This window comes from Anser brachyrhynchus (assembly GCF_964034855.1).
Source record: "Anser brachyrhynchus genome assembly, chromosome: 13".
NCBI classification, from domain to species: Eukaryota; Metazoa; Chordata; class Aves; order Anseriformes; family Anatidae; genus Anser; species Anser brachyrhynchus.
In genome coordinates, this window is record NC_137708.1 from 2221177 (window position 1) to 2246675 (window position 25499).

The window sequence follows — 25499 nt, forward strand, 5'->3', positions numbered from 1 at the left end:
GGCCAGTCATTAACACTTCTTCCTGAACTTGCTGTCATAGTATCATAATATAAAATGTCTTACTTAAATTATATAATCACCTAATACAACAAATAAACGACTACTAAATCTACCTGGAACTGCTTTCACTTTGCCACGCTGCCACAGGATCATCCACAGATGCATCACTTGTGCCAACCGTCTCATCTTCCTGTATTAAAAACAAAAGGTTTCATTTTGGGTCAAAGCTTAACATCTATCATTTTTATTTGCAAGCAAGTTACATAGTTTGTCTCACTTGAGGAAAGCTTTAAAGTTAAACCAGTCCTTAAATACAAATAAGCTTTATAGCTATTCTGTACATTCAATGCATTTACAAAATTACAGTGTTCGGTCTCTTTTTAATTTGCATGCTTCGCTAACGAGAACAAGTTATATTTAATTTGGTATGCTTCAAGTTCTTCCCTTGACGATATCATTGCTTAATACCAACACACGATCTCTTTCAACAACCTACAGATGCAAATGAAATCAAAGTACTGAATCTGACCTAGAATATATGTACAATATGAACTCTACTGCATGTGAATGGCCAAAAAAGTAAGTGGTTTAATGCAACTCAATTAAATTTACTTGAAAACATTTCTGATTTCCAAAAATACACAACCTGTTTTAAGCTAGTTTTGAATACTGTATTGGCATTGAGGTAAATGATCCTTCTCTGTCCAAGATCAACATGCTACAGTAACACCACACATCCAAAAGGCTTAGTGATTTGATTGTTTCTTCCTAGGTGGAGAAACTCAAAGCTCTGAAAGCAACAGTGCTCTCAGCACATCTGTTGTCAAACCACAATATTTGTGAGCAGGGACCTTATCTAAAGAATCACTTGATGTGTCAGACCTCTGAGGAGCTGTCAGACTCTTCCCGTGCACGTGCGTTTTGACTTGCTCCTTGCTGACTGTGTTCTATTGTGGAGCGTGTTTGATAGGCGTGCTGGCGTTTGCGTTGGTTTCTTCTCAAAGACCTTCCGCTTCCTGGTTGGTAATCATTCTTTTATCACAGGACAGGAGGGACAAATAGAAAGAGATTACGTATTCCATAATGAATTATGGAGTTAAAAGATGCCTCATTAAAGTAATTGTACATTGTAACCCATCTACAAATGCTAACTAGGAAATCTAGAATTAGAACTGAAAAGACATCTTTTACAGACCTGTGGTTCATTTCAGTGAACAAGCACGTGGTTTTGCTTTTTTTTTTTTTTTGGTTCAATATCAATACTATTTTTTTAAGTAGCAATCCTTATTAATAAGAAGGCTATGAAGAAATACATTTTTTCTTAAAAAAAAATAATACCTGTAGCCTCTGGGTAAGATAAAAGATAGCCACTCCAAGTGTGGCACCTGTAATCTTTCTCCTAATTTCCACAAATGAAACTGAGCATTCCCCCTGACTCTGCTCTCTCCCTTTCCCAGCATCTTCCTACAACTGAAGCCTCATGGACAGAGATTTACCGTTGTTACTTACAGTATAAAAACAGACAAGTTACGGTTACAGAGCAGAGTAAGAGAGCCAGAGTAACAGTTAGCACTATTGACCTTCTAAAGCATTTAACAGATAGAATTTCGTTATTGTTTTTTTTAGTTGAGTGCTCAGAACTGTTTGACACCCAGATTCTCTCTCCCCGAGAATTAACTCACCCGTTGTAAGGTGTGGGATGGCTTTCTCTTCTTTTCAACGCTGTATAAACCAATTTCAATTTCACCTTTGGCAGCTCTGCATTCTTCCTGCACCCTAATTATACATAGGAAACATCCATTTTATACATTAAATCATCATATAACTTGACAGTCTCACTAATACACACATTAAAATACTTCTAGTTCCCTTGCCATAAGAAATCTCTCCACAGGTCCTGCTAAGAGAATACGTCAACCCAAAGAAATTGAAATGTATTAAAAATTTGTGTTTTGTTTGTTTGTTTTAATAAAACTTTGGGAAGATGGAAGAATTAAAAGTCTCACATCAGAAATGAAAAATGTGTTTTCTGAACCACTGAAGAAAGATGTAATTGAGAGGAGAAGGAATTATTATTCTTAACCCTTCAGCAGCAGCTACCACTCTAATCCTACTACCTGCATTTTCAAACAAACAGCAAAAAAGCAAACTTATTTCTGGAAAATCATTTTTTAAAACCACCAAAAAAACCATAGAAGAATACTAAACGTTATGCAATTTAATTTTCTTTTCCTATCTCACTTACTTGCTGATGCCTGGAGGAAGCTCATTCACCACCACTCTTCTGCTCCACGCCATGAGATCTCTCTCTGTTGCCATCTGACTTCGGGGAGCGTTGTGATGCATTTGCCGGACCCCTTCAATCTGACCACTTCTCCGGAGACCAACGTTTGGTGGAGATGCAATCTCCAAACTTGGACTTCGAAGAGCTGAGGAAGAAAAAGATTCTTCTTCACTTCTATGACCCATCACTACAAATGGAATTTAAAGCTTAAGGATTACAAAGGGCTTCCTTTTGGCAACAAATAACACTTATTCTCTGTCAAGTAGCTTTGTCTTTTACTTCAATTCAAGGGTTTTACACATTGGCCTTGGACTACTGGAAACGCATAGACTACTATAATATCATTGTGGCTTGCAGTATCTTAGAGATGTCTGTTGCAAGCAGAGAATATAAGCTATGAGAAAAATTCAAAAGGCACTTAAGTGACTCAAATCAACGTCCTGTCAACTGTTTAGAGGCTCTGAATCTAAAATTCTATGGTAGAGGAAAAGAGAAGATTGTCACCTAAAATAACAGACTGCTTCAAGGTTTAACATTTCTCTTGTACCTCCACTTGTTCTGTATTTGTAATGTTTATCTACTGTACCACAGGCACTGCTCCTTCTCTGCCCTTTTCACCGGGTGGCACAACAACGCAGTGCTACATACTCAGAAGAAAACAGACTAAAATTTCAGGTAGACAAAAAAAAGCGAAAAAGTTGGTAATATCAGAATCACTGCTACTGTTGCTTTAATTCATCTTGTCATTTGGGAATGCATCAAAACGATTTCTACATGCTTAAATATGGCTAACAACATGGAAAAAAAAATGAATTCACAGTTGCACAAACTTATATAAAAGTATTCAGCTATTAAAATACCAGACAGTTCATACATTAATTAACTCAGACAAATGGGGCAGTTCATGTGGCAAAGTCACTGATCAGTGCAAGTTCTGGAATGTAACTACATTAATTTCTAAACCACTATATCTGGAAGTTCCCTCTCACGCAAATACAGGGGCGTTTCTATTTATTTTACAATACAGTTGAGGAATTGCACAGCACATCAGCCTATCACAAGAAGCAGAAAAGACTTCTTGTGAACTGAAACTAGCTGCCAGGCCACTTTCTTGACAACACCAATTTAAATCAAAGTGTACTTTCAGCATTTTTCACTAATATTTTTTCTTATTCCTTCTCAAATTTAAACTCTAAGTCTACCAATCCTAACGAGTTTTGCCAGGAAAATCTGAGTCAAAGGTGTAATCGGTCATTTAACTTAGAACTAATTTATTAGCAGATGTACATTTTTTTTAAAAGCTTGGGATGACTTGCAGCACAAGTCCACAGCATCTGCTCTGTTACAATAACTGCACTCAGTCAGCTGCTTCACAGTCAGCTGTTCGTATCTGATTGAGATGGTTTTAAATTTTTAATCGCTTTGCATATTAAAAATAAAGTCACAGTAGCAGAACACTTACCAACAGAATAATCTCAAGCTTTCTAAGGAAACACTAAGAGCAGACATGTTTATTTTATAAACGCTGATCTGATGCTCAGCTTTAGCATTTGGGCTGCACAAGGAAGCCATTAGTCTGTCACAACATTGTATTCCATTGACATTCTCTAATTATATACTGTTAACTTGACATTATTCAGTTAGAAAGTATCATCTCCGTAGCGATCAAGTAACATCAAGACAATACAGAGAACTTCAAATGTATTTTTAGAAAAAGTTCACAATAGAATTCATTATACTCACAGCCCAGTTAGTAAGGTGATCAGCTGCACCTTAAACTTTTAATTCCTCGGACATCATTAGCAACATCCAAGCGCTCCACACAAGTTAAAAATATGCATAAGAACAAGAGAGATAGCATCCTCAAAGACATACTCCCAGAATACACACCAACTTGAACACGTTTCCATTAGTACCTTGCTGTGCTTTACTAAAAGAAATAATGTATAAAGAGGGGATGCTTACCTCCATTAACAGAGTGGGATCTATTGAGTGGAGGGTTTGGAAGAGTTTCTCCTTCATTAATTAGTCTTAGATCTTGTTCCCTTTGCAGCTCTCTGATCATGCCATCAAGGATACTCTCATCTTGGTCATTAGTTTGCTGCCCAATGACTTGTTCAACTACTTCACCATCGCCTTGACAAGAACAAAGCCACGATTGCTTACCATATGATCAATTTCTGATACTATAGAAACAATCAAATTTCAAGTTGTGCACAGTTATCTGTCTGCCCTGCAAAACATCTGATCACAAGCTATCCTTTTGCTCTCATGTAATAAATAGAGGTAAAGTTTACAAGAGACATTAAAATAAAAATCTAAAATTACAGACTAAATGTTAACTATAAACGCAAGCACTGAGAAACAGCAGAAAGAATTTATGCTTCAGTAGGTAACAATGGAAGATCTCTACTGGATATCAGCATTATGGAAAAGTTTCTAACTACAAGAAAAAAAATGTTTAAAAAATAAAAGTAGTTTTTCAAGATCTTTTTCAACTTCCTGCTTCCCTTCCTTACTCACATATATAGTAACCCCAAGATTAATGGGACAATTAAGCATGCTGCCATACAAATATGTAGAAGTGTAAGGATTTTAGAACACTGCAGCCTCTTTGTCTTGCCTCAAGTTAATTGCATACACTTCCTTTATGCCGTAAAGCCACCCCATTTCTTCTACCTCTGGACTTATTTTAAACCACCAGTTTCAGAAGACAACTGAAATAAATAAGTTCTTATAGTACCATCCTAGTGAAGTAGTACTCAATACTGTGCAATACATGTATTATGCATAAACTTCAGACAGCATACCATTAGCTACATATCCCAGCTGAGGAATAAGCTGTTCATCCTTGCAATTTTCTCTCCCCGGTACCAGCCGCTGGAATCTCGTGGGATGAGGATTTCCATCAACATCCACCAGAAATGGGGGAGGCATAAGATGTGGAGCCTGTTGAGTCTGTTCATCCAACACATAGTTATTTGCATCACGGATCAGTGGTCGGTAGTCTGTATGGAAGAACATCTGATCTGGAATCTGCAAGAAAAGCAATTTAGTAAATAAATAAATGGCCATTTGCAGCTGTCTTGCAATTTTGGAATGGCTCCCATACCCACACCCACATACCACAACTCCTACACTTAAGATCAGCAGAAGAAATGTTATGACAGAGAACAGACTCCTACTGCAAACGCCTTCTATTATCAAGGTCTGATGCAAAAATTCAGTAGTAAAATATGCCAATGGAGGTGAATACATTGAAGTTAATGCCTTGCTCCCTTGTCTAGAGACTCTCCTGTCTAAATTTTTTTGATTTAGATAAACAGCAACTGCTCCATGATTTAATTACTATTTAGTCTGGTGCAGGGGGAAGGAATAAACTGTAACACAACTGCTCCTACGACAAAATCAGGTCAAGACACAGATGAGTTTAAAATTCATTCAACCCACCTTTTCATAATATTTACTGCATCCAAAACCAAATAGTAGCAGATGTCCATGAGAGTCTGTGCAGGCAAAATGCTGTCCATCTGGTGAGAACTTGCAATCAAAAACAGCTCCATGGCCTTGGCCCTCAATCTGTGTACAAGCATAGAGCATCCCTTTCACAATCATGTATTCTCTATACAAGGAGTATTAAGAACATTTCATCTGTGTTCCATAAAATATTAGATCCCAATTCTGTGAGCATTCTCATTTCACTCAAGACTCGCTTATATTTTTCCATTTCATTATTAGAGCCCACTGACCAATGGAGTCATTTTTTTTCTTTCTTCAGTTGCACTGAAATTTCAGGGCAACTTTCAATGCATGCTCTGAAACAACTACCTAGAACTCTAAATTTTATTTAATAGAAGATACAGCATGAAGCCTGCATGAAAGAACTCAGACACATATTAGCTCCTCACCAGCAGGTTTCGCAGCCACAAGTGCCAGGAAGCTAGCTCAGGTCCTGAAGCAGCACAGCTGCATTTGCTCAGCACTGGAATCAAACCAACAGACCTGATGCTGGGCGTATTAAGACAGATGCAGCACAAAGGCAACCATACCATTTCCCAGACCACAGCGTTGTGTTACAACACACAGGCTTACTGGTTCTCATTGCTCTACCCTGGGAGTCACTATCACTATGGTATAACCATACACATGAATAATATTCTGATGTAATAGATCCCACGAAAGACCTGCTGCTACACTTAAATATGTGAAAATATACTTTGGTATTGCTTACTGAAGAGTACAGTGTTTTCTTGTTAATATGTAGGAGTTTTTCCCCTAATCCTGCTGTAACACTGGTCACAGGCGGTATATAATGAAATCTGCTTTTGCCTCAAGTCCAGTTTTAGACAAATGTGAAAATAAAAAAACACACTTCCCTGACCATTCTTACCATGTTAAAGTAATTGCGAATTTTCGTTCCTTTGTCTATATCCCAAACAAAAATATTTCCATCGTGGCCTGCAGAAAGTACGATCCTTTGGTCGAACGGATGAGCCTCCAGAACAAAAACTTCATCATCATGACCCTGCAATGAAAGCAGGGTAAAAAAGAAAGTCACGTTTCTCCAGGTAACCTCTCCAAACACGCTAGTATTAAGCGTGAGGATATCTAACCCAGCTCAGTTTAGTAGATCTTAGACTAGAACTGTGTCTGTACTAAGCTGACACTTCTGTCAGAGGCTTGGCATTATTATCCTGCCCGCTTGGTAAGTACCTCAGACACAGTGGAGATGGAGGAGAGGGGAGAGGAAGTAGAGAGCAGCAGCCACAACAGCTGCAGCCCTCCAATCTGGGCAGAAGCAGTGGCCTCCAAAAGGCTCCCTTGTCAGCCAGCAATCAGCAGGGTCTAGCAGCGTTTTGGTCATCAGCTCCTTTCCCCGTGATACATACTCCTCCCAAAAAACGCAAGACAGATGGCAAACTTCAGGATAAGACTTTGCTTAGCAGGAGGAATGAGGACGCAGTTTAGCCTCAAATCATGTTCAGAGCTCATGTATAACAATTTGGGATTATTCACTTGAACTTTACTCACAGATAAGCTATGAAGAAGCTGCCCTGTGGATGAGTTCCACACTTTGAGAAGGAAATTGTTGACTGCAGTGATGACAGTGGCATCATATCTATCCCAAGCCACCATAGTAACCTTCAGCTTAGTCACCTTGTCCTCCCCAGATGCTACATTGTTTCTAAGGAAATTCATAATTTAAAGAAGAAATAAATCAGTAACTACATACAGAAACATTTAACAGCACTGACTCAGAATGAAGTTAGGGAGAGCGTGGCTGCCACCGCTGTGACTACTGGCTAATGCAGGAGAATGAAGGATAGCTTCTGCAGGGGTAAAATCCAGAAAGACAAAACACTCAGTACCACTAAGATTTACAGTTTTCTTTCCTTAAAAAGCACACGTTTTAATCGATCATCCTCACCTACCACAACTCTTTTGTTCATGCTATTCAGTTCAATTTAGTCTTTTCCTACAGGACATTTTTCTTACCAGTCATCAATAAGAGTAAACTCTGTAGCAAAAACTTGCTAAATAAATCCAAATCATACTTCACCAGTTGGATTATTATAAACATAACCACATGAAATACAAATAATTCTGCAAAGAGGAATTTTGCCTAATGGATTTATCCATCTCTGCTTTCTATTATTGTGTGTACTCAATTACAAGTCCACTTACAGACAACACCTGAGGACCTCAAGAAGAAAAACTCAAAATGCTAATTGAACCTGAGAACCAAATCAACACATCTCATCTCTTACCTAAAAGCTTAGGGAAAAAATACAGTGTTAAGGATCATTCCGGATGTATACTTATGTATTACAAGAAATTCTGCCTTGGAATGAAAAAAGAAATCAAAAAATGTGTTTATAAAGGAAGGTTGTTACAAAAAAGAATCTGTGTCAGATCTCTTAGAAACCTTCTGCATCCTGCCATTTGTCCTCAGGTGAGTAAAATAAGCCTTAATGGCCAATTTATTTATTTTACTGCATTTGTTTACTGGAATGGAAACTGCTGAACATGTCCCTGTTTGCCTGCATATCAAATATTGTGCTCCTTTTTCTCTGTTTTACCTTTAGCATTCATTACAATTTTAACTATTCCATAGCAAAGCAAATAAAACAGCACAGCATTTGGCATAAAATAAACACTAGTGACCTGAGGAAATTGATTATGGCAGTCACTACTAGAACTTCTCCGAGAAATGGCAGAAACCAACAAATAAAACACTAAGTGTTCCCCAACCACTAGAGTCAGGAATTTCAAGTGTATTAATATTATCATTTTGAAGCTAATCAACTGTGTAACTTAACAGATAGGGCCATGGCATTTTCAATATACAAAGAACGTGTACTGAAATTAGCTCAAAATGTAGGTAAATAGTTTTAAATACGATGGAAGATTTTGTTTTGTGTGTAAGCAATGTTATGAAGTGTGCATTGTTTGAGTTTGTTTTACCCTGTCATTTTAGTAGCCATATCCAGGACTATACTCTTCCATTCTTGCTGATGGTAATGCCATATTCTTGCTGTTCCATCTCTGCTTCCACTGACAAATCTTAAGCTACGGAGGGGGAACAAAACAACCAAACAAAAACAAATCATGAAATTCTGAATAAGCATAAGCCACTGCTGCTTTTGTTCTAATACCCAAATGCCTGTCTTAGGATCTTATGATCTCTCTATTCAGTAGCTTCCCTATGGAGTTGTCCATCTTCAGCAGCAGTGTGCTGAGGGCATGCTAAATCCTGTGCCAAGAATATTTAGGAGTTTGGCAGAGGACTGTCATTCACTCTGCACACACACACACATATACATGTACTTGGAAACGCATACTAATATATATATTCTTACTCAATATATTCCCCCACACTGGTGTGTTTAACTAGTCATAAAAGCTCCATGAACTACTGCCACAGAAAAAAAGGCAGCTACGAAATTTGGCAAGCCCAGAGCACACCCATTCAAGTCAGCACAGAAGCTAGAATGTCTTTAATATTTTTTTCAACACTTATTCTTTACATTGTTTGTGCATCTCTGATCTAGGGAATATAATTAAAAGACAGTGAGGTTACAATTTTCATATCAGATTTTGTACAGTACAAAACAGTTTATATCCCACAACATTAATTACATTTGGTTACAGCTAGCAGATGGCCTTGGAATGACTTCAATGTCGTAATTCATACAAGCTGCACATTCCCTTTTTAATGACATCAGCAAATCCCTTGAGCAGTTCATAGTGGCAGCAAAGAAGAAGAAATTACATGCCAGGAGTCTAGCACAAATTATAATACATTAACTTATGGAAGTTTTCACTAAGGGTGAAGACAGAGAAGGGAAACATCCAAGCTGAATAAAAGTAGGTAGCCCTGTCTGTTGAATACTAGTATTACACAAGTATTTTCATTTTTAAAGTCCTTCTTGTTAAAAAAAAATAAAAATAAAAATCAAGCATCTGGCAGATGCATTTAACTACATCATAATGCTTTGGCCATCGTGTCTAGAAGTCATTTTTGTTAAGGATTTAAAAAAAAGCTTCTCAAGTAATATGCTTTCACTGGATAGCCAGCACCTTTACGAATACATTCCATTTACGTGTGGAATCACATGTAAAAACAATGCAAGCCTATACAATTTTATCTTAATAAATGGTTGTTTCATCTTTTCAGTTTTACTGAATTTTTCATCATGATGAAAAAGTTCTAAAATGCCTGCAACAAGTTTTCCTCGTTTACTCTATTTCTATTTCTTTATATTAAGATAAAAAGGAGGTTATAACTTTTTCATTAAAAGAATCATGATAGCATAAAAGACTAATTTTCAGTGACTACATGACTGAATACCCTCATTGAGACTAGCGTTCTCAACGTTATCTGGAAGGAACTGTTAGTACAATTACGCCAGTACGTTCCCATATAATTTTCCATGACAAAGATCTCTGAGCACAGGTGCAGTTGCACTGGCAAAGGTACAGTTTTGCTTGGATGGCTCCTGCCCGCACACATCCCTTACGCCTTCTGCCAAGCAAAATAAGAAAAATGAGCAAATTCTGGCATAAAAACATTTACATTAGGATGTTGATCGCTAATCAAAGCTTGTCAAACTGCACTCCAACACAGCTGTGCTGCAGAAGCGTGACACACACACATGCCTACAGGCACCTTTCACCATCAGCATCCTGACTGGAATTCCTACATAACGGCATCCTGACTTCGCATAGTTTTAAAAAACAAAAGCTCTGGAGGCAGGAATGGTTCATTCCATAAATTTTAAGACTGCAGAATTACTGTATTCACCTAAACTAATTAATCTGTGTATATGCAACAGTTCTAGCTTTTGCTCACAACTCTATTTATTTTATATTTATACTCCAGAAGTAACCCATTCTCTACTTAACGTGGCTAGCTGTGAAGTACGACACTTACAGAGAAAAGATGCAAAATATGGTTTCCAATTTGCTCAGTTTAAAAAAAAAAAAAAAAGCAAAGCAAAAGCACAGTCAGAGAGGGCTTTTGTTGCTACAGCAGAAGTCAGCAAGACTAAGTTTGTGGATGCGGCACACATCTTCCAATACGTTTTAAATAATTCATCTAAGATTAATCAAAGCCCATTTGCAGTCTTCCTGTTGCACCAAGTTTTCTCTGAAAAGTGATTTTGAACATTGAACACTGTACTTCTCACGGGAAAATGCCAGGACAGCCACTCACCTGTCACCATTGTTACAGAACTGGACTGCAACTACTTTGTCCTAAACAAGGGGGAAAAAATAGCAGTAAGTGCTTTGTAAGATGAAACACTCGTCCAAAAAAACCTTAATAATGAGCTTCTATTTAGCAAATTGCATCTTCTATACATCTCCTATAACATATTGTCTTACAAATTCAAGAGCAGAAAAGTCACATTTCAAGTTAAAATTTCCTCAGCAGGCATATCGTGTGAGACTTTGAAACAGACGGCTTCAGAGAGGCAATGAATTCACGTCACTCCAGAAGCAGCTCAGAGATGCAAATGATTTCTGACTCAGCCTCCCCAACACATGTTCAGGAGGCAGAAGCTGCAGCAGCTCTGCTCTTGCCCGAGCGGTCCTCCTGCACAGCGCCACAGGAGCACACAAAACCCGGGGTAAACTCTGCCTGGGAACCCCACACCTTTCACACTCCCCTGTTAACAGGAATAAGAATACTTCCAGAGCTCCCAAAGCCTTGTAGGTACGGCACTCGACATGATGGAGTAAGAACAACTTAACCAAATAAACGATCACAGGAGGCTTGCAATTTTTAGACATAACATTAAAGCACTTTGAAATACGTTGTCCAAAAAAATTAAAATAAAAAGCAAATTTTGGCTTTATTTGCACTTTTTAATTGTTGAGAATCAAATACTGAGCTTTAGACGTGGATTTGCCTTTTTTATTTTGCTAAATGCTTGTGTTGGCTACACGCACTCGCTGTTCTTTACTCCCACTGGTGTCTCCAGCTGTTGATAGCCAAGCGTCCAGCTCAGGATTTTTTTCAGGGGCAGGCTGACAGCGGTCTGCAGTACTGAGTAGACTTTCAAAAAATTAAAGGAATTTCAGTTCATTCCAAAGCTGAACTGCTGAATATAGAAAATAAGTTCTCTTTGCAAGCAAAACACTTGCTGGATTTCCTGACCTGAAGCTTTAGCTGAGACTTAAATGAGAGACTCATGGCTCCCACTGAAGTTCAATGAATCAGTTTAGGCGTCAGCCATAATCCATAAAATATTGTTAAAGTGGGCAGCTGGGCTATTAAGGTTCAAAGATAAATGCTCCAAACTCCTCATCAGTGAGAGCCTTATCAGCGTTGCTATAAGCTGGCCTTTCTGATATATTGTTAACCACGCATGTAATAAATAATACTATTATCATCTGCTGTCAGTAACAAATAAATGAAGAAAGGTTTGACACTACGTTAGTGGCTCTTCTTTATCAGCTTTCAGTAAAATTGAGACATTCAATGGTTTTAATAGAAACCATCAAGACTCAGAAACCTGAAACCTAACGCTGAAGGACATTATAAAGATATTTAATACTTTTTGATTTTAATGAGAATCCTTCTGCATTGCCTCAGAAAGAATGCTCTCAAGGTTTCTTGACTTTCTAAATGAAATTACTGTCATGACCCAAAGTTTACTGTATACTCTAAAACCAGAATTATTTTGTTTTTCTGTTATATGGATTTATGTCACAACTATAATTAAATAATCAAAAGTAAAATTAACAGGAAAAATGACACCTTGCATGAAAACTGCTTTAATCCCCCCTTTCCCTCACAGACTTTCTTCCAGAATACAGGAAAACACCCAGTCCCTCAGGTTCCTGGAAGAATATAGGTTTTCCTGAGAGAATAATGCACATCAAATGTTTTGCACACATCTCCTGCCTCAGAGGAATTTAAAAATAAGTTACTACAAATTTCAAGGTATTAAAAAAAAACACGCAGTGTTGAGAGCCAAACAAACTCTAGAGACATAAAAAAAAAATAGAAGTTGAATAGGGTACACAAAACCTAGGTTCCTGAAATAAGGTAGAGCAGGGGGGGAAAGTTTTGCTTTCTGGTTCGTCTCTTACCGTGTGAGATTCTAACTCGGCCATTTTCTCTGGAGATTCCGAGCCCAAATAATAAATTCTTATCACGTGGTCAGTACTACCTGTTGCAATGAACATGCCACCTGAGAAAGACAGTGTTTTCTGTGAGAAGAAAAGCCATCCAAGTAACGACTGATTTTAATTACTGCTTTATTGTCAAAGAAGTATACTACAGTTTTAAACTGAAAGTTCCAATGTAATAAAAACAGATGTCCTGAAAAAAGAAGTTAACTCTGACAACTTCTGCTTTAATCTCTGCTTTCTCAGACCATATCGACTTTAACATAACAATGAAGCGTACAACATTTTCAGCTTCATCTTCCTTCGGTCACAAAGGTTTACAAACGCTAGTTACACCATTCCCCCAACAAACTATTCTGCTGTCCCTCAGAAAGTACCACAGTGCTCTCAGTCAGCCTACGTAGGAAAATAGAAGGGGAACAATTTAATATCCTCACTGGTCAATATCAAACAAAATGTGTAAGCACATCTACTTGAAGTGTATCAGAAATTATTGCTGAATCAGGAGCTTTTTATTCTGTTTAGTATTCTTTTTTTTGTGCAATATTGTAATGTGTAGTTTATGGCCTTGAAATAGTTTTAGCTGTTTAGGAACCATGGTTTTAAGAAAGGAACATGGATAAGGGTCACATGGCTCGAGAATAGCACTCAATTTCAGATGACGAAAATTAATGAGAAATTACATAATTTTGCTTGTAAAAAACACTGGTTTTGAGAATTCAGTGCTGCAGCAAAGGATGCCAGTCAAGCTGGTATTTCCAAACACATACAATGGACCATAGGGACCTGGTCACTTACAGATGATTCAGTAGATGATTTTATACTTCATTGTTCAGCACGACGTACTAAGTAGAGTAGTGAATAGCTGCTCACTAACCCAGTCTCGCTCCTGCACTCCCAGGCTGGTACAGGCCCTATTCCGCCAAGCAGCAGCATGTGCAGCCTGGGTAGCAGGAGCAAAAGACGGATGACAAAAGTGTCCCAAGGGAAACACTGGGAAGTACTGAAGGCCAAAGAAGTCTCTAAGGAGAACTGATTCTCCTGCCTACAGATTTGATCCCCCAAATCTGGGATTGGCAGAAGTGTAATCTCTAAACAGAGGCCACCTGCCTGCCAGATTTACAAGAACTTTCCACTGCAGAACTTTACAGGCTGAAAGCTGTCTTCCTCTGAGGTGGTCGAGACACGTTAGCTCGGAAGGAAAGGAAGGAAGGAAAGACGGAAGGAACGAGAGGGCAGCTTGAGGCAGACAGCACGGGAAGTTTCAAACAATCACAGTTTGACGGTGCTGTGATTAACTGAAAAGAAGGTTTGATATCATTTGCATTTAAAAGTAGCAAAAAGAAGCCTTGTCACCAAAGGAATTGCAGTTCACAGAATACTTTCAGCTACCTACCAATGCATACATACCTGAACTGAAAGATGAACAAGAGATCTGAACACCAGGCCTGGACCTCTCTGCAAATTTTACAGGGCGATCCCTACATGCAACAAGACAACATTTTTATTTTTCATTGCTTTATTCCTTCACTGCAACTTAACAGGTAAGGTCACTATGTCCATCATAAAACCCTTTATTTCAGAATTCACACCTAATTTTGCTACAGCTTATTTTTCCTTTGTTTAGTAAGAAAACCATCATTTCCTAAATAGAAAATGCTATTTAGTTATTTATCATGATACTCACCAACTTAAATCTATTTAAAACTGAGCCTGGCAAGCCATTACCCTAACAGCATTTACTTCCTATTATTAAGTGTGGGTTTGATGACACCCATAGATATTTGTTCTTCAGATTAAAAACAAGGAAATAACTTTGCTTGTACATTTTAGACAAGGACTTGGTCCTAAACATAAAAGCATTAAGTTCTTCCACTGCACTGCCTACCAAAGCACAACAACGCGAAGTAATAGCTTCCCCTCCGGATTTTAATGCCACAGGCTCTGCAAGACACATAAGAAAGCACTCTCTGCAGTCACACCACAGTGGTCCAGCAGCAAGTCTACGGCAGAACATATCCCCAAGAAACTTGTTCATTGAGAAGAAACATTCCCTTATTATCCCAGCATTCCTCTCCGCTCTAAAATTCGGAATAAACTTGTCTTTGTTTTAAAATAATTATAATTATCTGAACAGGCTTACTTAAACTTCATGGTGTTAGCATGCCACTGCCAGAAACAGATTGTTCCGTCAGCACCAGTAGAAGTGAGGTATCGTGTTGTGCCTTTTCTTGCTGGAGAGAACTAAAAATAAAGTTTTAAGTTCAATCAGCTAATTTTATTCTCCCCTTACATGCTACAAACTTGCAAATGGACATTGACAAGATTTTTTTTCATTAGCACCTTCGCTTTCTCCCCAGGAGTACAGAGAGCACTTACCAGGGACAACCACTGAATCTGAACTTACATAAAAATAATGACAAGGAAATGGAAAATACCCACTTTTTGACTAGCGAGTCTGTTTTTACCACACAAAGCTTAAACTGGAGACACGAAACAAGCTTAGACGCTCTGAATGGGGCAACAAGATGAAGGAATACCTCTTTAATCCTCTGTCTGCCTGGTATTTGATAAAGGAATCAATTATTGTTTCTTCAAAAAGCCATAAATAATTATGATTATTTTCTAAATAACCAGAGTTTTACAAAAACCTTGTGAGGGATGTATGTATATGTAAACATTTTTTAAATTTAAGTAAATACATAAAACACAAATCCAAATTACAAAATATCTCCAAAAAATCACCTTAAAGTAAGCCACTTGTGACGGAGTTAAAAATCAGAGAAAACTAGCAGTACAGGCAAGAGGGGGGGAAATGAGATTCCCAGGAACCACTGGCATGTAGGAGAAGGCTATGATGAATCAACGGCAGCAAAGTTCCAGCAGAAAGGTATTCTGAGCTAAATATCCTCACTCAATCCCCCCCTCGATGTGCATAACCTGCCAAATTGCAGGGATTGTCTTTTTTATCCTGGAATTTTCTTTTGTTCGAGGTGTCTGTATAGCCTTTTTTTTTTTTTTAAAGTAAATAAACTGCCAATTGCCAGCCATTACTGACCGTGCCATCTCTACAGAATTGAGTGCAGGAAGTTTAGTCATTTTTTTTCAGCCCCACTGTCGTTTACTGGCAGTTGCCACAACTGAAACTGCAAGGGCACAAGCGCAGGTTATCTACAAACCCTCACCTGTGCTGTGGCTGCTGTATGCTACAATACTGAGAACAGCTCCTTGGGGTACAGGCTAAAATAACGAGCAAACAATTAATGTGGAATAGGGATTTTTTGCTGACAGTAATTCCTCTAAAAAACAAATATTCTCTAGGAATGCTGGAATGTTGGTTCAGTGGCTGCGTAAGGACTGCCACCACAGATGCCTGCCATTTGTCTCTAGCACAGCTAGTTCATCTGATGAGGAGGACAAATCAAGATTTGCCCTCAAGCTGGGGCAAATCTACACTGCCAAACACAGACAGAAAGAGAAGTTTTATCCCCAGTTCCTAGTCCACATTCGTTAGTACCATTTTAATTCAACAGTTTATGAAAAAACGTTATTCCTTACCTGTATGGAAGTAATGGAAGCTGAATGGCCCTGCAGCACTGCGACCGGGGCACAGGTTCGAAGACACCATACTCTGACAATTTTATCACAGCTGCCTGCAGCAAGCAGCGTGTTTTCGTAGTTAACAGCCATGTCAGAGATTTCAGCCGAGTGTCCTCGCAACGTTGAGAGCAGGCGCCCATCGTCTGTAGCCCAGATTTTGACCAAGCAATCATCTGACCCCTAAAGCCACAAAAATTTCCAAAGATTAGATAAAATAATACACGCTGTGTGTCCATAATGCTCATGTACGATGCTGATGAACAAGTATCTAAAGATATTTGAGGGGTCAGGGATTTAGACAGCTGTGAAACATTTCAAAACTTTTATTCCCTTCTGTTTCTGGAGGCTGTATCTGCATCTCAAGCAGCAACTAAGAGGCTGTTGAGGGACTCAAAAAAAGACAGGAATCAAACTACAGCAAAGCAATCTTCAAAGAAAAGTAACGTTTTAAAACTTACTGTAAAAATTCTTCTCCCACTGCGATCAAAGGCTATGCAGTAAACAGATGATAGATGCCCCAAAATCCTCTTATGCATCTTCATCTGTTGGTAGGTGGATGTTGGGAACAAGTGGCTGAAACGTCCGCATCCAGTTAATTGCCTGGCAGAAATTATATTTACTGGAAGAGAAAAACAAAACAAAAAGAAAGCTAAGACACGGATTTTGTCCGGAACTCAAAGTAAACAAGTGTTATATTGATATAATATTTGGTAACAACTTCTATAAATCTGAACCTCTGCCACCTTCTCACAAAAGTATGCAGAGTCTTCCAAAAAGTAAGCCCACTCCTGATGGATGCTTTCCATACCTACCACAACACCACTACATCTGGTTTATTAACAAATATTAAAGCAAAATAAAGAGTTTGCATCACTACCAGAAGTCATTCCAAGTATTCAAATCACGAACAGACAACAGAAATACTTATTCTCTGTGGATTTGGAAAACTTGGTATTAGTAATATATAATTTCCTTATAATTTTTGGATGACAACAATTAAAGGTTATTCTAAATGCTTTTTTTTTTTTTGTAATAAAAATAGCTTTCTTTGTAATGGATCCCAGATCATATGTAAGGGTCAACGGTCTTCTACAGGTTCCCCACAAAACCTCTCTCATTATTAGCAGTAGCAGCAATACCATTTCATTTTTATCACAACATAATTTAAGAACAAGAAATATGCAGCAACAATGGAAGAAGCTCCAGTAAAGAGTGGCAGCCACAAGAAAAAAAAATATAACAACAACAAATTATATCATATTGGTAGCAGTACCTAGGAGTCTTTACAAAACCGGCCTGAAATCTACATGAACAAAACTATCAGGTAAAAACAAGCACTGTTAGCAGGCTCACTGATGATAGCTATGAATCTTTCCACTAGACAAGGAGGGGAGAAAATAGATATGTACGTGACTCTGCTGGGACACACCACTGAACGCAGCTCACCATAGCTGCAGAATACGGAGAGATCCTAATTCTAACCTTCGAGCCGACGTATAGTTTGAGATCACTTTTGGTGCTTAGTTTTACCTATCCTAATTCACACCACTTCAACTTTTGATTTCAATGTTTTAAGAGTGCCCCCCCCCCCCCCCCCCCCCGGTACTTAAAGATCTAACACTGCTATACTGGTGGTTTTGCTGAGTACTTGCGATAGGAGGCTCCCTGCAGAAGCCCCTTATCTTGCCTCCTGCACATTGCACTAGGCAGGGCTTCACAGGAACCGCACGAAGCTCTCGTGCCTTTCAACCCTTTAGTTTAATAGCCTAGTGCCTTTAGTTTAGTAGCAGCGTGAACAACTTGACCCATTTTCTTAATTGTATCATCGTATCGTTGCCTGCCTCCAAAAAAAAAAAAATAAAAATAAGATTGTGGAAGGTATTAGAAAAAATTACCAAGTCAAGAAGCATAATTTCAAAGGGTTATTCACTGGTAACACGCTTCTGCACATTTGTAAGATTGAAGCATTTATACACAAGCAGACAGATAAATGGGGAAGAAAAGTGAATTGATCCAGATTTACAGAAAGTGTTTTTGTTTCTCACTTTTATGCTCTGCAGTTTGGCCCATTTTTAATCCCTCAATGCAACTAAAATGCCACATATTAGAAAAAAAAAGTTGCATGAAAGATGTACATGTTTGCAAAACTCATCAGGCTGCTGCCACGTCCTTACCCTCAGTCAATATTTGTTTTTCACGTAAACATACATATTCAGCAGTACTAATGAAGCAAAATGCACTAAACCAAATTAATTTACTATCTAGCTGCTATTCAGCCTATATCTCGTACTATACAGGAACTGTTAAATGGGAACTTACTCCCCTAGCAGAACAGAACTGAAATCCTTAACTTTTTTTCCCACCTCTTACAGGAGGAAACGGAGATCCCGTTGTGATAAATGCTGTACAAAGGTACCTTCAGGATTGCCTACGCATTATTTTTACACATTGCTTAAGTATGCCAGCTTAAAACCTAACTTTCAAAAAACATTAAATCTCTCTTTCCCCCCTCAGTGCGGAGCCAATGCAGAGAGGTAGCCACTTGGCAAGCTGGTCATTCTGCAGTGCTTTGCAGTGCTTAAATCGTGTAAATACATAGTAAGAGCGTACCTGCCTTTGGACAATTTCACGTGGCTCTGAACATTTTTAATCGCACAAAAAATTGTGTGAATCAAAACGGTGCACTCGCATTTCAAAGTATTCCCAGTAATCACAACACCTTGCGTGCACTACAATGTTCCCAGGCGATCCTGCTGAAAATTTACCACTGCCCGTTTTAGGTTTTCCTTCACGGGATTCCCAACAAGGTGTAACAAACAGTCTGGCACCTAACTCGCGCAGCCATTCACCCGGCACTCAGCACCCGTGTTCTCCAGTCAATTCCTAGACTTGCAATCAGCTCAGCCTCAGAGCACGGGAAAGTCATCTCATTTTTGTGTGCGTCCATTTCCCCATTGCTCAGTCTTCAATGGATTATTAAAAAATAAAAACCCTGTTCATGGAATGCTTCAATCGACTGTTTCACAGAAATGCAGACTTCTAGTTGTGCTGTAAGGGCTGTCATCTTTATCAAAGCAAGAGCACCTTCGACCAGAAGTAGGAAGTATTCAATGTATGGGATCCTCCCTGTAAAAACGCTTCGGGTACCAGCAACGTGTAGCACACACAAGGCTCCGATTGAGAGCTTTTCCTTCCCACACGCGGTGAATCATCACTGCCTTCAAAGGAACTGCTGTCTTCCTCCCCCCAAATAAAAAAAAAATACACGAAATACAAAAAATCCAGCTTCCAGTTCTCACAATTTTGGCAGAAGATTAACGGGCATAATATCTAAATAGGGAATTGCACATACAGGATGAAAAGCCCTGTAAAGTTTGCTTTCTTTAGTACAATTACATTATTGTATTCAAAGCCTAAAACCATTAAAAAAAATTCTACCGAATCCCACACAGAATTAGCCAAATAGCCCTAAACTCTTTTAGCAACCTATCTGATTAGCTGCTGTACTTCGTGCCATACTGGGCACAGCAGCTGCCAAGTCTACCCCCTTCCCCTCACTACTGCTAAGAAATCCTTCCCGAACTGTATTGATGTTATTTGACATTAAAAGCGAGGATATCTAGTCTTGTTTTTAAGAAATGAAGCAATTTTTTTTTTTCTGGGCCTGCTTCTCAGGCTGGAGAAAGCCCTGACTTGCAGAAGCATCATCGCAGGGATGTAGGGGAGTCAAATGCACCATAAATCAGTAATTCTTAAATTGCAATCCATGCTGGTAGAGGTAACAACACAAATGTAAAAACCCTTACGAGAACGCTCGCATAGGTTGGATAAAACAAAAACCACAATAACCCTGCCATGGAAAAAATAAAGAAAACAAACATCACAAGTTTCAAAGTTAAGTCACAACCACAGAAAAAATGAAAACATGTCGGTGTGGACAAAGTCACCTAACTGCAGCTGCTTTCATCCCTCCTCCCTCTGCAAACCCTCGACTCGCTCCATTTTTTCAAGCCAAAATTGAGAACAGAACATTGGTACAAACATGAGTCTCCGAAATTTTCCCCCGGTATTAAGGGCGATGATTCCACATCGTTGTATTTTGCCTTTCGGAACAAGCACCACAACCACACAACACGGCCACCACGTTTCACGCTGCCAGGGCACGCGGAGAACCGGCTGCCACCCGCGTAAGCCTCCGCACAGCCCGATTTCTTGGGCACGGCCGTTATGCAACGAAGTCTCTGGGCCAGAATTTTGGGGGCTGCTGCTTCCACCGAGTCCAGCTACGCGCGTAAACGTGCTCATACGCGGGTTAAAATGCTTCTGGTAATCAGCTACAGAGGGAAACCAGCCTTCTTTCTAATCTGCTTGGCATAGCCTGCAAAAAAAAAAGTCTCCAACAAACCGCACGCAGTATTCAAACCCAGGTTTATCATTCATGAATAACCACATTTCTGAGCTTCTCTACGACCAATCTTTTCGTTTTCTGACTGGAAGAGCACAACAGGAGTCCCAAACGCAGCACTACAGCAAAACCTGCAAAGAAACTGCCTGCAAGGCCTACCTCGCTGCATTCACCGTGATGTCCTGCCAGCAGCATTTCCCCTTCCTCTCCACATCTCTGTAAGACTGGACACACAGACAAGACGATCCTGAGAGCGACCTCCACGGAAAAGGCTGGCCCTTTCTCAGAGACTCTACAGGACAGGATTCACCCCGTAATTCCAGAAAGCTCAAAGCTGTCCCGATCTGGCCAAGCCAGCAGAGTACAGGAATCCACAATCATGTTGAAATATTAAGGGCGTTGGGCACACTCCTTCGTTTTGTATTTTAAAACGAGACGCACACACTGCAGCATCTGCAGCTGCCACTACTCGCCCCAAAACCCACCCTTTTTGCACAAATATGCACAGAGGAATTTTTAGGCTTCCACTTCAGGAATAGCCGTTGGGAATGCCGCAACCAAGTTTCTGCCTCCTGAACAGCACGGGTACAGCAAACTGCTGTATTTTAACCTTTATCTGTATCTTCCTCTCTTACTGGTAGTTTACGTACCTAGACCAAGGAGGACTGTATTCTTCTAGAAACCAGTGTTTACAAAAATGAATTTCAGGCTATAAAAGAAAGATTTCCAAACAACACTTTTGTGTTTCTTAATAGCAATTCACGGAAAAACATCAAAACCAACAACACATTCTGTTCTCTAAACTAAATTCTGAGCAATTCCGTTCACTAAACAGTCACCAGCCAAGCAGCAGAGACCTTTGTCATGGCAGCACGACAATGCTGAAGTCCAGTCCGTCACTATTGATCACCAATAAGAAAGCATATTCCAAAAACATGGTCTGAGTTTCCCCTTATGAAAGAGTTGATCCAGGAGTACTTACAGAAATACAACTTCTCCAGAAATTAAGTCTGTGCAGTAAATCTAAATCCAGCTTATTAGCAACCGACCGACCCAACTGCTAATTATACAGTAACTCCAGTTTAAAAGGATAAATGTAGAGATATGTATAGAAGTAACCTTACTAATATGTGGAAATAGTTATTTCTTTTTTAATTTCCACGATACAACTCAAATTGTTTGACAGTGCAGGAAAATTACTAATGTAGTAGTTAAATATGAGTTAGTTCTAGGCAAATATCCATTTCTCTTGCAACCACAAGACACATATTAACTTTGCTATCCTGTCACACCGTTGCCAAAACACCACAGACCTTATGCAAAGTGCACTATCAATTTCAACCATAAGCAGCCTCTACTTTGTCCCTTTCGTGTCAGACAAAGGTTAATTTTTAGTAATGAGAGGCAGTGAGAAAGTGCAGAAGCACAGAGGAACAGACACGGCAGAAGCAGAGACTGATCCCTGCATCTCCAAAGGAGGAACCGCTGATGGAATCTCCTTAAAAAGAGAAATTATTTCCACAGATAAAATAGGAATTGTAATCAGAAAGAAAACCATCCTAGGTACTTTCAATATTCTGATTTTTAAGTTAAATTAATAGTGATACTTGGATGAAGTTCAATAGAAAGACTTCCTTTCAGAGATTTCCATTTAACAGAAAAGAGAAACCTACGTGAACGGACCCCTAACACACCAGGAGAAGCCTACGCATCTGCACAAACACTTAGATGGCAAACACAGATAAAATACCCTAATAAGGAAACAAATCATGACAGACAGCACTTACATTTATCCCTGCAAGAATCAAATTTCTTCGCTACAAAAATGGTTAATGGAAGTTTAGACCGTGCAAGGAAAATACTTTCCAGTTTAAGCAAAATAGAGCTCTTGGTGATATGTAAGCTGAATGCCTAACACACATCTGAGTTTTATACAAGTTCTTTAACTGGATGGACAACTGAAGCTGAAGTAACACAAATGTTGGTTTGGTGATTATTTCCTTTTTGGAGAGGGATGTTGCAAGCAGTCTGTTCTCTGTCATAACTGAACTGAACTGAATTCTTGAGACAAGAAAGTTCTCTGGGAGCCAGGCGCTTTGTTCCGGCTGAGGTTCCCGAATAAGATTGCCTCCATGCCCGTGACCGTGCCTACTCAATCCTGTAGGCATACATACATATTATGTAGGCATATCATAAAGAAAAGATTTGAGCTTATTTCCCCTCCGAACAGGACTGTGACACGCAAAGCTTTTGAACATGACCACAACGTTTTAACATATGTGCATGCATTATAGAAGAATCAAGCCAGAACAGTGCAAAAAGGGTTATTCTATTGTCAGTGAGAACCCTTTTTTAGAATAATTCATGGTGACATATCAAAAAAGCCACTAAGGAAAACCCCTATTAGTGTTTCAGACAGTAACTCTAAGTTGGAACATTAATAAAATTACAGAGAAGGAAAAAACACCTTGTTTATGTGTCAAGACTCACCCACGTTTGGTGGTTTCCCGTAATTTACAGGTAGTTCGGGAGGCCGGCCTCTGTGAAGAGCTGCAAATGCAGATCCTTTCCATAGCGTGTGTCTGAAGTCTGCACAGGCAAGATTAACAGCAGGTAAGTGAAACGAACAGCCCAGCTGGGTCCAACTGCCCTTTCTCCCTAGAATCAACAGCATCAAGCACCATTCCCAGCATCTTGTGTGTCATGCCTCAGCCTCCACGTTCAACTGTTCTCTTGGAAAAATAGGATTAATCTCTTTAAACAGTTTGTCAGGAATTGAACAGTTAGAGGAAGTTGCTACCCTGACTTCTAGTACCTAAGCAATGTGACTGCAAGTGTCTTCAGCTTGGTTTTGCTTCACTTTGGTGAGTAAGAGCGTCTGATATGCTGCAAAAAAAAAAAAGAGAATGCAAAACGTAGGTGCGCTTGCTATGAAACTGAGCTCTGGTGTGTTTTTAGTCCTTCTGGAATCCCAACACGTGCAGGACCTCTCCTTATGAGCTGTACATTTGAGAATACACACACATATACAAATGTTTTCTCCTGGAAAAGGGGAGAAGGGAATTTTTTTCCAAAACATCTGTTTTTTTGCAATCGGTGGCAATATGCCCTACTTTCAGACTCTCCTCTGCACCCCAGCACCCTCCAAAAACACTGTTTTTAAAACGACGACTGTTTTCTTTAAAGGCTCTCCAGCTATCTGCTGCCAACTGGCCTTAGAGAGCCTTCTTTCTAGAACAATAGTGATTTTTCTGAGACTGTTCAGAGTGCCTCAGAAATTAGACCTGGACTTCTTCCATTTCTGGCCATCTGGAAGGAGAGAAACGAGCTCCCACAGTGAATAAGAACTGAAACAGAAGGACAGTGCCACAGATTGGTGGATCTGCGCATCACCATTTAGATCTGTGACTGTGATGTCGGCAAGTTTACGTGCCTCAGAGAGACCCCTGAGAGCTCCTTCTGATTACAGCCCGAACTGTACCCCAGGGTATTACAGTGATACACCTTAACGGCAGCACTTACGTCCTGAAATTGATCGAAATAACCCTAACTGCTAATGGGAAATGGAAGCTTCCTACCAAAGCACAACTGGGGGTAAAAAAATCCACGTGTCAATTGAAAAAGGTACACTGTTCTACGTCAGTGAGCGCGCACCAAAGTGCTCGATGCCACAGCACCTTTTTTTCTGAAGGAAAAAAATCCCACCATAAATCTAGTAGAAATCTCTTTGCAGTAAGTCTGTCACTTGGCTTAGCAAGCACTACACACCTCAGCAACTCACCTAGCCTCTGTCCCCTAACTCACCCGAGACGCTTTTGTCTCCCAGCACAAATATGTTTATTCTCTCTTTATGTTTTTGTTGCTGCTTTCTCCTAAGATGCAAACTGATGTGGAACAAAGAAATGTTTTGAAGTGGGCCTCCCTGCAAACCTGAAACTCTCCAGCCAATTATAACAAAACATAGACTCATCCCCAAGCCTTTGGGTAAGCAACTGCAGACAGCACATCCTTCAGGTGGTATCAAGTTGATTAGCAAAATGCTGCAGTCCTGACCAGCATCAGAGTGTGACTTCAGAGGACGCAGCAAATCAAGTGCTCAGCTGCCACTCCGACTGGAAGGTCCTGCTCTCCATCCCTGCCCCGCTCCCAGGACGTTACTCCTGCTGCCTCTTGTCACCTCCGGCACCCTGACCCTTCCACGAGCTAATTTAATTCACTACAATAGCAGTAATAAATTTTGCAACAGTTTAGCTCTCCGAATCAGCCCATCATAGGATCCCATAAGTTCTGGCTCCTACAGGGGAGAAGTGGCGGGGGCACGGAGCGAGGAGGGACGGGAGGAACCGCTCCTTTCAATAGCAGATGGCTCTCAGATCCACTTAGTTCTGACACAAAAAGTCTGCTTTCAGGATCATTATCTCAAGCAGAGCGGTTTTTCAAAAGGACTGGCCTGGTGTTCTATTCATGAAGGTAACAGGGGCTTTCGGTCAAATTAACTTTAAGCAAGGGCAAGCAGGAATTATCACCAGAGAACCGGTCTCACCTTCTCCCACTCCCTAAATGCTGCACCAA

At 39.6% G+C, this 25499-nt stretch overlaps 1 protein-coding gene across 3 annotated transcripts in view; it reads right to left on the reverse strand.

Moving 5' to 3' along the window:
• Positions 1-25499, reverse strand: part of BRWD3 (bromodomain and WD repeat domain containing 3) — a 55224-nt gene that overhangs the window by 20397 nt on the left and 9328 nt on the right. For all 3 annotated transcript variants that reach the window (XM_080554327.1, XM_080554326.1, XM_080554328.1), the window contains 17 exons: positions 23418-23516; positions 16981-17141; positions 16481-16702; positions 15066-15166; positions 14333-14403; positions 12884-12984; positions 11001-11041; positions 8750-8854; positions 7316-7469; positions 6675-6809; positions 5735-5863; positions 5095-5320; positions 4250-4420; positions 2246-2429; positions 1683-1776; positions 883-1032; positions 114-190 (listed from right to left, as the gene is read on the reverse strand). In XM_080554327.1, the coding sequence (XP_080410453.1) occupies positions 114-190; positions 883-1032; positions 1683-1776; positions 2246-2429; positions 4250-4420; positions 5095-5320; positions 5735-5863; positions 6675-6809; positions 7316-7469; positions 8750-8854; positions 11001-11041; positions 12884-12984; positions 14333-14403; positions 15066-15166; positions 16481-16702; positions 16981-17141; positions 23418-23516 (2221 nt within the window). The remainder of the gene's footprint in view (positions 1-113; positions 191-882; positions 1033-1682; positions 1777-2245; positions 2430-4249; positions 4421-5094; positions 5321-5734; positions 5864-6674; positions 6810-7315; positions 7470-8749; positions 8855-11000; positions 11042-12883; positions 12985-14332; positions 14404-15065; positions 15167-16480; positions 16703-16980; positions 17142-23417; positions 23517-25499) is intronic.